This window comes from Portunus trituberculatus, chromosome 32 (assembly GCF_017591435.1).
Source record: "Portunus trituberculatus isolate SZX2019 chromosome 32, ASM1759143v1, whole genome shotgun sequence".
NCBI lineage: Eukaryota > Metazoa > Arthropoda > Malacostraca > Decapoda > Portunidae > Portunus > Portunus trituberculatus.
This window is the reverse complement of record NC_059286.1, coordinates 8,616,550-8,633,540: the sequence shown is the minus strand read 5'-3', so window position 1 is coordinate 8,633,540 and position 16,991 is coordinate 8,616,550. Positions and strand designations below refer to the sequence as shown.

The 16,991-nt window shown below is 44.7% G+C and overlaps 1 protein-coding gene across 1 annotated transcript; it reads right to left on the bottom strand.

Moving 5' to 3' along the window:
* Window positions 1–53: 53 nt before the first annotated feature.
* Window positions 54–13,224, bottom strand: LOC123512089 (IQ and ubiquitin-like domain-containing protein). The gene is made up of 12 exons (XM_045268293.1): window positions 12,246–13,224; window positions 11,873–12,028; window positions 11,156–11,339; window positions 9,337–9,483; window positions 8,761–8,930; window positions 5,700–5,765; window positions 5,097–5,216; window positions 2,633–2,857; window positions 1,737–1,901; window positions 1,229–1,402; window positions 936–1,051; window positions 54–650 (listed from the first exon to the last, which is right to left on the bottom strand). The coding sequence occupies exons 1-11, from the start codon at window positions 12,564–12,566 to the stop codon at window positions 962–964; spliced, it is 1,818 nt and encodes a 605-aa protein (XP_045124228.1). The 5' UTR covers window positions 12,567–13,224; the 3' UTR covers window positions 54–650; window positions 936–961.
* Between the last annotated feature and the right edge of the window lie 3,767 nt (window positions 13,225–16,991).

The window sequence follows — 16,991 nt, the reverse complement described above, 5'->3', positions numbered from 1 at the left end:
TTAAGGTCAAGAATAGATAGAGGTGAGGAGGTAAATAACACTCTTGAACACACCTTGCTAAGAATTCTCAATGTTCTTAAAGAGAAGTGGGCACAGTTTCCTCTCCTCTCAATGACGGGAAGAACTGACTGAATGTAGTAGAATCCAGTTCTCTCAGTTATAGCTTAGGTTCAGTTAGATCTCAAACACAACAGATTCTTCCGGCAGCCTTCCTTATGTTCTTAAGAGGTGCAGACACACATCTCTTTCGGGTAGTGAAGGAAGATCAGCACATGTAATTAAGTCCCATTTCTGTCAGTTATCGAGAATCTTCCAGTAGCTTAAGAGAAGTGTACACAGGTTTACAGACACTTGAGATCCTCCCAGCAGCCTTCCTTGTGTTCAGGCAGTTTTCTCTCAGGTAATGAAGGAAGAACAGCATATGTAGGTCCCAGCGTTGCCAGTTTAAAGAAATAGACAGGTTTACAGACACTCGAGGTCCTCCCGGCAGTCTTCCTTGTGTTCTAGGGAGGTAGAAACAGCTCTCTCTCAGGCAGTGAGGAAGACCAGCGTATGTTAGTCCCAGGTCTTCCCAGCAGCCTTACTTGCCTTCCTAAGTGGCGGCGCAGATTCTCACTCACGGTGCCACCAGGACGGACTAGAGACGCTTGCTGTAATGCGTGACACAGTTATGAACAAGCTTGGAATGTGTTACTGCTGCCAATAATCTACTACTACTACTACTACTACTACTACTACTACTACTACTACTACTACTACTACTACTACTACTACTACTACTACTACTACTACTACTACTATCACTGCACATTACCACAACACCATATTACTATTAAATAATTCTAAAACACACAAGAGAAATTAGGACAGAGAGAGAGAGAGAGAGAGAGAGAGAGAGAGAGAGAGAGAGAGAGAGAGAGAGAGAGAGAGAGTACCTGTTGCGTTTTCCCTTGGCGGAGTGTCAGGAGAGGCGGGTGGGCTGGAGTACTGGCCTGGCCCCCGCCGCCCGCACCGTTCTGGGTGTAACCACAGGAGGCACGCGACTCTGGACCTGAAAGATAACCCAGTGTTGCACAGACACCCCAAAAATTACTCAGAATTACAAAGACACCCCAAAAGATGACACACACACACACACACACACACACACACACACACACACACACACACACACACACACACTCAGAGAGAGAGAGAGAGAGAGAGAGAGAGAGAGAGAGAGACTTACTTCCTGTAGGTAGGTAAGAATAAGGCCGTGCAATCGTTTCCTTAGTCCTCTCAGTCGTGCGTCGGAGGTTCCCCGCGCCAGGAGGGAGATGCCACGCCCTGCCAACCTCTGTAGGTCCCCCGCCACACGCTGCCCGCCCCGCCCAGCACCCTGCACGCCCTGGTGATTGGCGACCTGACAGAAAAAGGAGGGGAATTAAGCGCCATACTTGGAAAGGCTTCCCTCTCTCACGGCGACCATTTTCAGACTACAAAGACGATTAGCCAAGTCCAAAGAGTATTTTTTCCTGTTGATTACGCAGAAAACTTGCTAATATATCACTAGAATTACAGAAACACAATTAAAAACCCGTCACTTCAACTAGACCCCTTTAAAAATAGTGAAGGTGTGGCATGGAAGTGTTTCAGAACATGGACCCATATATGTGAGGTGTCAATGGTTAAGTGTGTGTGTGTGTGTGTGTGTGTGTGTGTGTGTGTGTGTGTGTGTGTGTGTGTGTGTTGTTTACCGTGGCAGTGAGGGTGTGCAGGTGGTGGGCGCGCACTTCGGGCGTGGCGTCCTGCGTGAGTGCCGTCGCTAGTGCCGCCAGGGTCCTGATGGGGTGAGTGTCTGGCGTCTCCACCTCCACGCCGCCCACACGTCCACTCACCGCCCACACCTGAGGCCGCGCCACCTGCCGGGATGTGCATGTTAACCCCTTCAATACTGAGATGCATTTTTACCTTGATTTTTGGGCATGATTAGACGATTCTATTTGCATTAGGAATGGTCTATAGAGGTCGAAAAATTAATGACCAGAATCTTTGTTATTCTAATCCCATCATAAGTTTTTGAAGCTGTGTAATATCACCAAAATAAACCAGAATGAATAGAAAAACGCGTCATGGCGCTGAAGAGATTGAGGCGAGAAGTGTTTAGTTGCTCTGGTTCACTCTCTTCATTCGCTCAGTCTTTCACTTCTTCACGTACACTCACATAGCGTGAAAAAGTCATGAGTGAGTCAGAGAATGAATTACTTGTCGTTCACTTGCTCTCTCTCTCTCTCTCTCTCTCTCTCTCTCTCTCTCTCTCATGCCATTTAAAGACACCGTTATTTAATTATCTATATCAGAGAGAGAGAGAGAGAGAGAGAGAGAGAGAGAGAGAGAGAGAGAGAGAGTAGGGGCGTTAAACACTGATAAGGAGAGACAGGACACAAAAGAGAGATAACACACACACACACACACACACCTCCTGTCTCCCCCACTCTCCCTACTGCCTCCTCTACACACATTCTCCCACCACTCACATCCCCCAACACACACACACACACACACACACACACACACGCGCGCGCCTGCTGGGTGACCAGCAGACGACCGAGGTGAATTACACACACACACACACACACACACACACACACACCTCCTGCAGGAAGTGTGCTACAGCTGCGTTTCTGCGTCGCGCCGTGCGTATCCCACGGTGAGCCTCCAGCGCCCTCAGTAACTCCGTCTCCTTATCGAGCAGCGCCACCAACGCTGCTCGCCGCTCCCGCCCCGTCAGCGTCTCCGTCACCAGCGCCACCTGTCTGCGCCGCCAGTTCTCCAGCCGCGCGTACAGCTGCGTCAGGGGCACCAGCCACTCTCGCCGCTGTGGTGGTGGTGGTGATTGTGACAGTGGTTATGTTCGTGGTGGTGGTAGTATTAGTAGTAGTGGTAATATTAATGGTTATGTTCGTGGTGGTGGTGGTGGTGGTAGTTGTATTTAATAGGTTTTAATCCAATGGTTCTTTTTTTTCTTTTCTTTTTTTTCAATGAACACACACACACACACACACACACACACACACACACACACACACTCTCTCTCTCTCTCTCTCTCTCTCTCTCTCTCTCTCTTTCGTGTAGAAATATATAGTTTGCTTTAGTTTTTGGCCACATTGTCGCTCCTCCAGTAATGAAGCACTGTGGTAAGGTAATAACCCAGTGATCATTTTTGCTGTGTCTTGATTGGTTCTGTTTAACTCTATTCTATTCCTGCCATGACATCCTTTTCCTCCATCTAACATTTCGGTTTCCGGAGATACTTAACAGATGCTACTAGTGTGCAGGAAATACTCATGAAGTGAGAATATCGTATAGACACTCAAAGTAAGAAAATCTTGTTTATCTTAACCCCCTTCAACACTGAGACGCATTGTTACCATGAGATTTGTGTACGATTAGACCATTTTATTGTCATTAAGAAAGGTCTAGGGAGGTCAGAAGATTAATGGCCATAGTCTTCACTATTTTGATCTCCCACATGAGTGTCTGAAGCTGTAAAAGATCACCAGATAGTAAGCAGAATGAATATGGAAACTCGTCATGGTTAAAAGTCTCAGATACTTTAATGGCGATGCTCTTGACTTACTACGATACTATAAACAGTATCAGTCTTCTATCGTCTAATGCTTCTGACGTCACGGCCTCTTCCTTCAGCTTCAAGTAAACGCTTTCTTAGCAGCATCTTCCCTTATTGCATCACTCAACCCTAATGTTTCCTCCAAAAATGTTAGTTTATAATGATGTTTTGTTCTAATAATATGATCTGAGTATATGTAAAACTACATAATAAATAACATGTATTTGTTTTAAGTAGAAAAATGTACGTACCATAGCGGGATAGTACTTAGTTTTTATATAATTACACCAAACTGTATTAAAATATTACAAATACCAGCAAAATTTTGTTCAAAATGACGTTCAAAGGCTGAATGAACACAATGTAACTTGTGATAGATATTTTAAGCACATTTGTGTGTTTTTATCTATTCATTTATTTCATATGTTGCAAATATTTTCCAAATATCAGCTTCATTTTTTTATATTCGATAAACTAAAAAGATGCAAACTGTCGAAACATAACAAAACGTTTCTGTGTCATGAATGTCATTGTCATTTCAGTAAAATTTACAATTATGAAATAAAAACAATATTTCCTGGTAATTGATACATATAATTAGATAAATATTTAAAAAACTACACAAGCATTTGATAACACGCTGATAGATACGCTTTTATTGTTAACAAATCAATACAAAAAGATATAATTCTGGCGATTTAAAACAATAAATTGTATCTCCCCTTTACCGCCTCCCCATCCCCTCCCCCTCCTTTCACTCCCCTACGCCTCCCGGTCTATACTCACACCCCCCCAAGCCCACCATGACCACACCACCTCATACCAGCTTTTCCAGACAAATTTCACCTCGCGGTGATACATTTTGCAGACATCTGATCCGTGTCTCATTAAATTTTAAGAAAATTAGGGTAAACTTTTGGGCATTGATATTTCCTTGATGCAGAGTGTGTTTGAACAGCGAAATGATAGTGAAATGAAGTGAAATGTCACAACAACACTCGCTCAGAATGCTTGAAAATGCCCCATGCAGTGCATCTCTGATTCTCTGGTGACTGTAGGACTGAGAAGCTAGGTATACTGTGAATTAGTGACAGTATGTAGACAGGTCACTGCTGGGTACGTCTTGCCACCTTAATTATATAATTGCTGTGACCGGCCACGTAATGACAAGCATGTACAATACATATATATTGGTCAAACACTATATAATTAAGAACCATTGCCCTAATGGAAAGTATTTCAGGTTCCCAAGGAAGTTCTCATGATTGGATGTAGCAGTGATGGTTAACAAGCCACAGTGGAAGTTGCTGTGTTTCGTGGCGAGTGCAACGAAGTGGTAGCAGTGGTTCGTTCCTAAGGAGCTTCCCACACGCCAAATCTACACACCAATAATGTAACCTATTAAGTGACACAACTCTGAGTGACGGTTACTTGAAAGTAAAAGAAACAGCAGTATCAGATGTGGACTGACTCACTGGACACTCACCTGTTGGTCTGAGTCCAAATCCTCCTCGGTGCTCGGGCTGGACACGGTGACGGCCAAGCGCTGCTCCTCACTGCCCGCCTCACTCACCCGTCTCGTGCACGACGCCGCTGCTAGCCTCACCTCAACCACACGCAGGGAAATACAGGCTTTTATAAATTGTGACCAATGCAATGAGGAAATTAACATTGGAATGAATGAGCTAAATCAGTCTACCATGCCGCCATAGCTGCTCTACACTGTGAGTAATACATGACAAGAAGGTAATCGTTATCTAAGGAGCGATAGGATGAGTAATAAAACAAATAATAAACTGAATCAAACTACGACACTATCATCGCTTGGACCTCCCACCCATCCACTAAAATTATGCAACTTTCACCTTCTGATCCATAGAATGAGAGTATTAGTAATGAAATTGATTAACTGGATTTACTCAAACTTTAATCTGGTCTTTAGATGAAATATCGCTGATGTTATTTCACTATCAACAACCTAACAAATAAGGAGGAGAAGGAAGAAGAGGAGGAGATAGAGAAGGAAGAGAGAAAAGAGAAAAGAAAGAAGAGAAAAGAAAGGAAATAGAAGAGGAGAAAATCTACTCACCCTTGCCATCCTCGTTGCTCTTCTCCGGCCAAGAAAACCTCGCACGATTTTTTGCACCATCACAACCTACACACACACACACACACACACACACACACACACACACACACACACACACACACACACACACACACACACAGGAAATAAGTTGTATTATTATTGCTCTTGTTATTATTGTTGCTTTTATTATTATATCTAATTTTAACACTTCACTTAATAATCGTATGCATTCTATTATACTGCTGCTGCTGCTGCTACTACTACTACTACTACTGCTACTATTACTACTACTACTACTACTACTACTACTACTACTACTACTACTACTACTACTACTACTACTACTACTACTACTACTATCTAGCCCACTACCTACCACTACTACTACTACTACTACTATTACCTAGTTTATTACCTACTACTACCGCTACTACTGCTACTACTACTACTACTACTACTACTACTACTACTAATACTAATACTAATACTACTACTACTACTACTACAACTACTACTACTACTACTACTACTATTACTAACAACAACAACAACAATCCACAAATCTTTAACAAAAAAGAAAAACGAATACAAGACAAGGAAGAAATATAGAGATGTGCATGAAATAAATCAAAGAAACAAAATGATACCAGGCTATACCATACCATACCGGTATAGTTAACATCACAAATCTTGTTCAACAAACATTGAAGAGCAAATTAAACAAACAATATTGAAGAATGAAAAACACAAACAAAAAATAAAAAACAATCAGTAAAAAAAAATAAGAAAAATTTCAGATATATCACATCCTGAGCCCGTTGTAAAGAAGAAATTTGCCGAACGTTAAAGGTGTTATTGTTCCAGTGTTCAGGCGGATAACTTGCTCCATTTCTCCACCACCAACTGGCACCAAGAGTGTCAGGGATTTGTGGTGATTACACGTGATGCCTGAAGGTGTTGTGCTGATGTGTGGTGTGTGTGGTGCGTAGAGCACGTGTGGTGAGGGAGGAAATAAGAGAAGAGGTGAGGTAGCTAGGATGTGATATCTGTGCCTCTCTCTCTCTCTCTCTCTCTCTCTCTCTCTCTCTCTCTCTCTCTCTCTCTCTCTCTCTCTCTCTCTCTCTCTCTCTCTCTCTCTCTCTCTCTCTCTCTCTCTCTCTCATTGGTGTTGTCACTTTTATTATAGTGATCATTATTATCATTAAGTTATCATCACTACTACTCCGCGGCGTAGCTGGGTAGTATTTTTGCCGCCCAGGACGGCCCGCAGCTTTCCGGTTTGCTGCCCTTCTCAGAAGTAACACAAGGCACATATTAACACACACACACACACACACACACACACACACACACACACACACACACACGCCCGGTAGCTCAGTGGTTAGAGCGCTGGCTTCACAAGCCAGAGGACCGGGGTTCGATTCCCCGGCCGAGTGAAGATATTTGGGTGTGTCTCCTTTCCCGTGTAGCCCCTGTTCACCTAGCAGTGAGTAGGTACGGGATGTAAATCGAGGAGTTGTGACCTTGTTGTCCCGGTGTGTGGTGTGTGCCTGGTCTCAGGCCTATCCGTAGATCGGAAATAATGAGCTCTGAGCTCGTTCCGTAGGGTAACGTCTGGCTGTCTCGTCAGAGACTGCAGCAGATCAAACAGTGAAACACACACACACACACCGCGTAGTGTGGTTAGCACGCTCGGTTGATAACCGAGAGGGCCCGGGTTCAAGTCCCGGAAAGCAGCGAGGCAAATATGTAAGCCTCTTAATGTGTAGTCCCTGTTCACCTAGCAGTAAATAGGTACGGGTTACCAATTTGTGACTGAAAATTTACCTACATAGAGTTCCCGACTCAAAATCGATGCCCAGCGACTGGAGAAAGCAGTCGCAAAACAAGACCAACAATTTTAGTCGATTTGCGATTTGCGATTTGTAGTAAGGTTTGAAATGTGGTCTCCAGATATAGAGAAGAAGTTAGCGTTGGTGAGAGAAAAATAACACATTTGGGACCCCAGAAATGAATTACACACAAAAAAAATGCTTGTGCAAATCGTCGTTCAACGAAATAGCTGCCACTCTACAAGAACTGTTTCTCTCAATGCAGGGCGTTGTTGGAGGTAAGGATTGAACACTTCTCAGGGTTTAATTTGATCACAATTGAGCATAGTCTTCTTATTTTTATTTTTTTATGAAAAATGTAGGCTAATTTAGAGTGTGTTAGACACTCCTTTCTTTCCTTCTACTTAGCCAGGGACGTATCCACAGCCATTTTCTTTTCTTCTGAGTCTGGTACGCCAAAAGAAGAGCAACCACAGCTTCAGCATCGTCACTGGAGGAAGACATCTTGGCGGGTGGCTGTTTGTTTACAATCACTTCCCGCCAAGGCGCCAAATAGTCGATACTTTCCAGGCGCTACGTCTGACACTTTCCGATTAGAAGGGATGAGCCGGAAATTATATGTACGTAAAATTTCAATCATAAATGCACGTGTGAACCCGCCTTAACGTGAAGGTTGTGGCCTCGCTGTCCTGGTGTGTGTGGTGTGTGATGTGGTCTCAGTCCTACCAGAAGATCAGTCAGTATGAGCTTTGAGCTCTTTCCATAGAGGAAAGGGTGATTCGGTGACCAGCAGGCAACCGTGTTGTAAAACACACACACACACACACACACACACACACACACACACACTACTACTACTACTACTACTACACTACTACTACAACTACTACTACTACTACTACTACTACTACTACTACTACTACTACCATTGAATAAAGACGCATCTATATTAAAGCCAATGTATCAAGAATATGGGGCGAGGCCTAATTACCAGTAACACACAGGCCTAATAACGTAAAACTGACAACTGTGAGGACCAAAAGTCCTTGTCCACTTCCTTGCTACTACTACTATCTTGTGCGTCTCTCTCTCTCTCTCTCTCTCTCTCTCTCTCTCTCTCTCTCTCTCTCTCTCTCTCTCTCTCTCTCGTTATTGTTGTGGCTATCACTTATTATTGTTATCATTATTATTATTAGGTTATCACCACCACCACCACCACCACTTACCTTAGCCACGTCATAGTGTCTAGCGGGAACATATGGGCGCGGGGTGATGATCGTCGGGGTGGGCGTGACTAGCAAGGGATGCAGGGTAGTGGTCTGGGTGTGGGCGTGGCGGCGGGTTTGGGTCCCTCGTGTTCGCGCCCACACTGTCTGGCTTCCGCGGGTCACCCTTCCTGTAGGTGTCACAGAACAAGGGTGTCAAGATGTCGCGTGCGCGCGCGCGCACACACACACACACACACACACACACACACACACACACACACACACACACACTCTCGGTAGCTCAGTGGTTAGAGCGCTGGCTTCACAAGCCAGAGGACCGGAGTTCGATTCCCCGGCCGGGTGGAGATATTTGGGTGTCTCCTTTCACGTGTAGCCCCTGTTCACCTAGCAGTGAGTAGGTACGGGATGTAAATCGAGGAGTTGTGACCTTGTTGTCCCGGTGTGTGGTGTGTGCCTGGTCTCAGGCCTATCCGAAGATCGGAAATAATGAGCTCTGAGCTCGTTCCGTAGGGTAACGTCTGGCTGTCTCGTCAGAGACTGCGGCAGATCAAACACACACACACACACACTCACCGGGCGCTGGTCTAGTGGTGGCGAGGGTCTGTGTGGCGGCGTTGTGGTAGTGCAGACCAGACAATTTGTGCCGGAATCCTCCCAGCCACACTTTTGGTCCACTCGCCCACTCCACCTCCACCACCACCTCCCGCTCCACGCCGCCACCTGGGAAAAGGGAGAGGTGTGTGTATGTGTGTATGTGTGGATAAGGAGAGATAAGGTAGGTGGATAGGTGGGTTGATTGGATAATTGGTGAATAAAAAGATGAATGGATGAAATTATTAGTCGTGGATAGACAGTGGATAGATAAACAGGTTGATTAATTGATTGCTTTACATTGATTGATCGATAGGTGAATAGATAGAAGGATAGATAAAGATACAGATAGATATACATGACAGATGGAGAGGAAGACGCGCGCGCGCACACACACACACACACACACACACACACACACACACACACACACACACACACACACACCTGTTTACGACTTCTCAACACGCAAAGTAACTTGTTGGTGAAAGATTGGATTTATATATTGACGAAACTGCGCTGCGGGTGTGTGTTAGGTCATGACACCCTTCCCCTCCCTCTCTCCTCTCTCCCTTCTCCTTCCAGTACTTTCCAGCACCACTACCCTCTGCTCCAGTGGTCGGCGTCTTTAATCCTCTCAGTACAATGATGCGTTTTCATATTCATTCTGCTTACTATTTGGTGATTATACAGCTCCAGAAACTCACGTGGGGATTAAAATAGTGAAGATTGTGACCATCAATCTTCTGGCCTCCATAGACCCTTCCTAATGTCAACAAAATGTTCTAATCGTACACAAATTTCAAGGTAAATTTGTGTCCCAGTATTTAAGAGGTTAACAACTTCATAAGAACATAATTAAACTAGGATTGGAACAAGGGTTAGTCCTGAGTCACGTTGTTAGTGCTGATTCATGTTAATGCTGAATTCATTTTTGTGCTGAGTCAAAAGGGAGCTTTAAAAGAAGATTAGACTAATTTATAGCTGGGGATTATAGGTGGTATTCATTAGCTTTGTTCATACAGGGACTGCCACGTGTGGGTCTGACAGCTTCTTGCAGCTTTCCTCACTTTCTTATGTTCTAAGCTATCAAGCGTATACGTGGCAGCTCCAGTGTGAAACGTATCTGTCTATTTCATCCTGTCATACTCATCTATACATTTGTCAAAGGAAGGGAAGAGAGCTACGATAAAACGAAAGTGAATCATAACACGTCAGAGCATAAGATAAGAATACAGTGGTGGTGCCAGGATGCATCAGACTTACGCCTGTACAGAGCATACCTATTTATTTCAGTGTACCTCCATTTGTCTAATGTTTCAAACAGCCTCTCGATTCAGCGCTAACAACCTGATTGATGGCTCATTTCATTCATCTGCCTCTCCATGTGAAAACCTGCTCTCTTATATTACAATTCATATCGTACAGGAAACAAAGTTCAGGCTTGATAAAAATTTAGACTGAAAACAGGAAGGAATTCATTATGAATTAGAGTGGTAGATGAATGGAATGGACTCATTAATTAGTGAAGTTTTTAGTGTCAAATCATTAGACAAATATTAGACAAATTAATGGACGGGATTGATACGTGTAGATGGGTAGGCATATTATGTACACTGAGTGCCACATGTGGGCCTGATGGCTTCCTGCACCAAGCCTTGTTTTGTCGCGGTCCTCTGTTCTTATCGCGTTTGATGTTCCTAGTCGCTCTCTCTCTCTCTCTCTCTCTCTCTCTCTCTCTCTCTCTCGTGTTTGAAGTGAGAGTGGCAGTGACGTGACGCTGCATGCTGGACTGACACACCTTCCGCCACTATGACAGTGATGACGTCCGGGGTGGGCAGCGGGGGTGAGGTGGGCGCCAGCAGGGTGAGAGGGTGGGTGTGGGGGCGCTTGGAGGACACGCCCACCTGCACCGTCTCGTTCGCCTCAACGCCCACGCCCCGCAGTGTGGCCTCGTCTCCCAGCATCCGCCCGCGCAGCACCAGCTGGTGGTGGGTGGCAGGACCGGCCATAATGGGTCACTTGTTAGTTAGCTTTAATGTAAGAGGCTCACTGAGAAGAGAAAACAGCCCCACTGACACTGACACTGAGCTGCCAGCCCCAAAGGGAAAGTCAAAGGATTATCCAGATTTGGAGGATAAGTGTTTTGAAACCTCACTATTGAAAGAGATTTCAAGCCACAGCCAGATGGGAATACAGACACAGGCAGGGAGTTCCTACATGAATATGAGTGTATGGATAAAAGGTGTACTGTACACACACACACACACACACACACACACACACACACACACACACACACATGGTTATGTCATGTACTGTGCTCCACGTGTATGTCCAGGTCCCCTTGGTTAACAATGCAAGTACCATTAGGAGCACCGCGCATCGCCTTGATCACCGGTGCTTTAGGTCACTTACACATGAAAGTTTCAATACTCGCCACAGGGCCAGACACATCCCGGGGCAGGTTCAGAGGCGCCGCCCTTGCTGAGCCTGTCCCGGGGACGCTGAGTCTCACCTGCACGTACTGGGCGGGCACCTGCGTGGTGTGGCTGAGCTGGGTCCTGAGGGCGTGCAGGGGCTGGTTGAGGGCCCACGCACGTGTGATCACACCCACGCCTGTCTCCAGCACCAACTTGACGGTGGCCACGGGTCCGCCCTCAGCCCACCCGGCCTGCCAGACCACAGACAGACAAATAGTGATTCATTGACCACATGCACTGCTCACTCAGCCTTGACCAATAAACACGACGCCTAAACATTGAATACTTCAACCTTAAACATAGACATATAACAAGATCCTAGTACAATGTGCCACCAGGGGCAGCATCACACACACACACACACACACACACACACACACACACACACACACACACACACACACTGACCTCATCATCGTCCGCGTCGTCGTGTGCTCCGCGAACCCCAGCGTGGGCGGTGTCCTGACCCCATGAGTGCGCTTCCTGCCTCCACCCCACGCCGCCCACCGCGCCCACCTCCTCTTCCTCCACATCAGCCACCACCAGCGCCTCCTCCCAGCCCGCAGATCCGCGCCGCCCCAGTCTTCCCCCAGGAGAAGACTTGGGGCGCGTTTGTCTGGGCCACGGCTGCTCCTGGCGGGGATCTGGGCAGGGCACGCCGACCCCGGCCTCGCTGGTCTCGCTGGAGGGGGAGGGGGAGTCCTGGGGCTGCTCCAGGTTGGGGGACATAGCGCATATCTCTGTCTGTATGTCCACTCTCTCTCTCTCTCTCTCTCTCTCTCTCTCTGTGTGTGTGTGTGTGTGTGTGTGTGTGTGTGTGTCTTCCTCACTGTTACACCGCCCCCACACACCCACACTACGCCGCCACGCGAGTCACGCTACACCTTATCACAACCTTCACGCTAACACTACTCCAAAATTCTTATATCTATTTTCTTTTTCACTATTCATTCATTCACTTTTTTTTTCTTATACCATTTGTTGTTCACTTTCTATTCCCGGTTAGCTTGGGTTGGAGGGATTGGCTGGGTGGGGAGGGGGTGGGGAGAAGCCTTCTTCTGCGCTATCCTGTCTCTCCACTACTAACGAAGATTGGTTACACGAATACATGTTGATATTTGGTCTTCCTTTGTATTCGTTTGTTCGTTTCTGTCTTCTTAGTCCTTAGTTTTTATCAATTATCTCTTTCTTTCATTTTTCCTCTCTGTTCTGTGTCTCTATTTTTCTCTCTGTGTTCTCTCCCCTCTATTTCACAGTTCCATCGTTTTTTTTCCTGTCTCTCTGCATCTCCTCTTCATTATCCTCCTCTTTCTTCTATTTGTCCGTTTATTCTTCTCTTTCTTCTCTTTTTTTCTCTCTCTCCCTTCTATCCTATTCCGTTTGTTATTTTTTTTCTCCTGTTTTCTTCGCCTCTTCTGTCTCTATCTTTCTTTTTCCGTCTCTGTTCTTTTCTCCCTTTCTTGTTTTCTTTCCCTTGTTCTGTATGTTCTCTCTCTCTCTCTTTCTTTTCTCTTCTCTCGCTGTTTCTCCTTCGTTCCGTCGTGTTGAGGCAAGAATCAGGCGGCTGTGGTGGTGGTAGTGGTGATAGTGGTGGTGATGGTGGTGGTGGTGCGCGTGACTCCTACTGCCGGGAGCTCCTGGCTGACACTGGTGGCCTGCGGGACTGACACACACACACACACACACACACACACACACACACACACACACACACACACACACACACACACGCCACAGTCACGATATAAGGTTCCTTGTTTTTATCTCACCATTTTGTCTTTCTTTCCTTTACTTTCACCTCACTTTCACTCTCATCTTGAATTGGAAAATTACACACACACACACACACACACACACACACACACACACACACACACACACACACACACACACACACACACAATCGATTCCCCTCACCACTCTTCCTTCCTCACCCTCCCCCTTCACCTCAATACGCCCTCATCACCTGTTCCTATACCTCTCTCCCTAACCCTCCTCCCTCTTTCCCTTCCTCCGTAACCCTCCTCCCCTCTCTATACCTCCCTCACTCCCTCACACTCTCTCCCTTACCGTGACTTACCGCCCTCACTTGTGCACGCGCTTCGAAAGTACTTTTTATGTATCATTATTTATTTATTTATTTATTTTTATTTGTTTATTTATTTATTTATTTTTTTTTTTTTTTTGCGACAAGAGAGGTTTATATATAAGTGAGTGCAAGAGTGGTGTATACAATAGGGAACTTTACGTACAGATGCTTGGTTTGTACAGCTGTTCAGATTTACTTCAGAATCTATTAAGTCTGTGGGTTTACAAGATATATAGGAGACTTTGCAACGTGCAGTCTGTTTTTACCTTTGTTTTTGTTTTTATCTACAAAATATGATAAAATACACCATTGAAAATCCCTTTAACAATTTCCACTGGAGCCTGTTGAAATATTACCATCGTGAAGACTCTCTTGAAATCCGCAATAGCTTCCAATACAGCTTGTTAATCTATGACTGGAATCACGAAAACTTTCTTGAAAACCCCAATGACAACCACTATCACAGCAACCATAAAAACACCCTAAAAAAAAAAACATTAACTACCACTTCAGCCTGTTAAACCACCACCGCAAGAACTCCCTTGAAAACCCCAGTAACCTCCACTAGAGCCTTTTAAACTCACTGGAACCACGAAAACTTGAAAGCTCCAACAACTTCCACTGTCACAGCAACCGTAAAAGTACCATTAAAATCCCAATAACTTCCATTAGAGCCTGCTAAACTACCACAAAAACCATAAAAAACTCCCTTGAAAACCCCAATAACTTCCAATGGAGCTTAATAGGGCAAGTGTGAACAAGCAATAGTATTTCAAGCTGCACCTTCTATAAACATGCATTAAGGAAAGCGAGGAATGTGCAAACCTTATTGAAATGAAGGAAAAGGATGCTGGAGGAAGAAAAAGAAGAGAAGAATTATGAAAGGAAACACACACACACACACACACACACACACACACACACACACACACACACACACACACACACACACACACACACACACACATAAACATGCACATACATACATACAAATCTACATATCATCATCATCATCATCATCATCTTATTCATTCAGTGCCTCCAATCTTTCTTTCTTCCAAGCCAAGTCTTTCATCATTTTCGCGGCTCAACAAACGTTCCTGCCTTTTTCATATTTGGCAAACGTTTCCTCGTGTTTCTGTTTCAAATATCAATGTGTTTGCTTCACTCTTTATGATATCTTAAAGTTTTTTCAAAGTTTTTTTTTTTTGTATGTTTTGCGGTTTTGCTTCTTGATTTCCTTTTTATTTTTGTTTAGATATATATACAGTGTTTTATCTCTCTCTCTCTCTCTCTCTCTCTCTCTCTCTCTCTCTCTCTCTCTCTCTCTCCCCACCATCTGCTTATCTATCTTTTTCTTTACCTATTTTATTTATCTGTCTATCCAGTTATGTATGAATGTATCTTTCTAACCGTGTGTGTGTGTGTGTGTGTGTGTGTGTGTGTGTGCGGCAGCTTTCATGTGCCGGATACAACCATCGATCAGAAACACATGTGAATTTCCGCTCGGTATAAGAAGCCGCGTGTTGTGTACTGCCGTTGTCATGGGAACAGCTAGGGAGGTGAAGGGCTGTCTGGTGGGACGGGGCGGGATGGGACGGGGAAGGGTGGGGTGAGGGGAGATAAGAGGGTCGTGTTGTCATACAGAGATTATATAAGTCAAATGTTTTTCTTGTTAGTGATGCAGATTTTGTTAAACTTTCGCTGCAATCATGAATATTTCCTTAATTTCTTCAGTACTGTGACGCATTTTTACCATGTGTTTCAGGTGTGATTAGACGATTTTATTGACACTAGGAAAAGTCTATGGAGGTCAGAAGATTAATACCCAGAATCTTCACTATTTTAATCCCCACATAAGTTTCTGAAGCTTTATAAAATCACCAAATAGTAAGCAGAATAAATAAGAAAAGACATATGGTACTAAGGAGGTTAAAAAAAATCATATATTAGTTCCAACAAGAGCTCTTTTTTCCACGGAGATAGCTAAGTCAGATTCATACGACAAGCAGGTGTTAAAACAGTTTACATCTTTTTATTGCAGTGGGAACTAGAAATATTAAACACACACCTTATCTAAGTAAGCAATGTTTTTTTTTCTCCTCTGTTGCCCTTGGACAATTTTCCACTCTTACATAAACATACTATAGAGATCATAAAGCTGTGTGTGTGTGTGTGTGTGTGTGTGTGTGTGTGTGTGTGTGTGTGTGTGTGTGTGTGTGTTGTGTGTTAGTTTTAGAACTCCAGATACCATGCACGTGGCGACCTGTTTTCCTGTTTTGTTGTCACCTAATGACATTGTGTGTGTCTTCCCTTGACAACAACTACATCCCTTCTGACTCAACACACACACACACACACACACACACACCGCATAGTGCAGTGGTTAGCACGCTCGACTCACAATCGAGAGGGCCGGGTTCGAGTCCCAGAAAGCGGCGAAGCAAATGGGCAAGCCTCTTAATGTGTGGGGTGTGTTCACCTAGCAGTAAATAGGTACAGGATGTAACTCGAGATGTTGTGACCTCGCTTTCCCGGTGTGTGGAGTGTGTTGTGGTCTCAGTCCTACCCGAAAATCGGTCTATGAGCTCTGAGCTCGCTCCGTAATGGCTGCGTGACAAGTAGACGACCGAGGTGAATTACACACACACACACAGGAAGTGGTGATGACGGCAAAGCTTATTTATTATATTTCCTGTATTGCTTCTATCTTTATTAGGAATTCTGTGTAAAGGAAGTTAACTTGACAACAACACGTACCATCCTTTATGACCAAACACACGCACGGACGCACACACGCACAGAGGCAGGAAGAGATAATAACACTTGGCATTATTCATATATTTAATGTAGTTACTCCTGAACTTTACATAACAGGAAGCTTCTCTATTGTGATATCACTAAAACCTTAAAAAAAGTGATTATTAATTACATCCTTTATGACCCAATACACGCACGAACGCACACACACATAAACACACACACACACACACACACACACACACACACACACACACACACACACACACACACACACACACACACACACACACACACAGCCACGT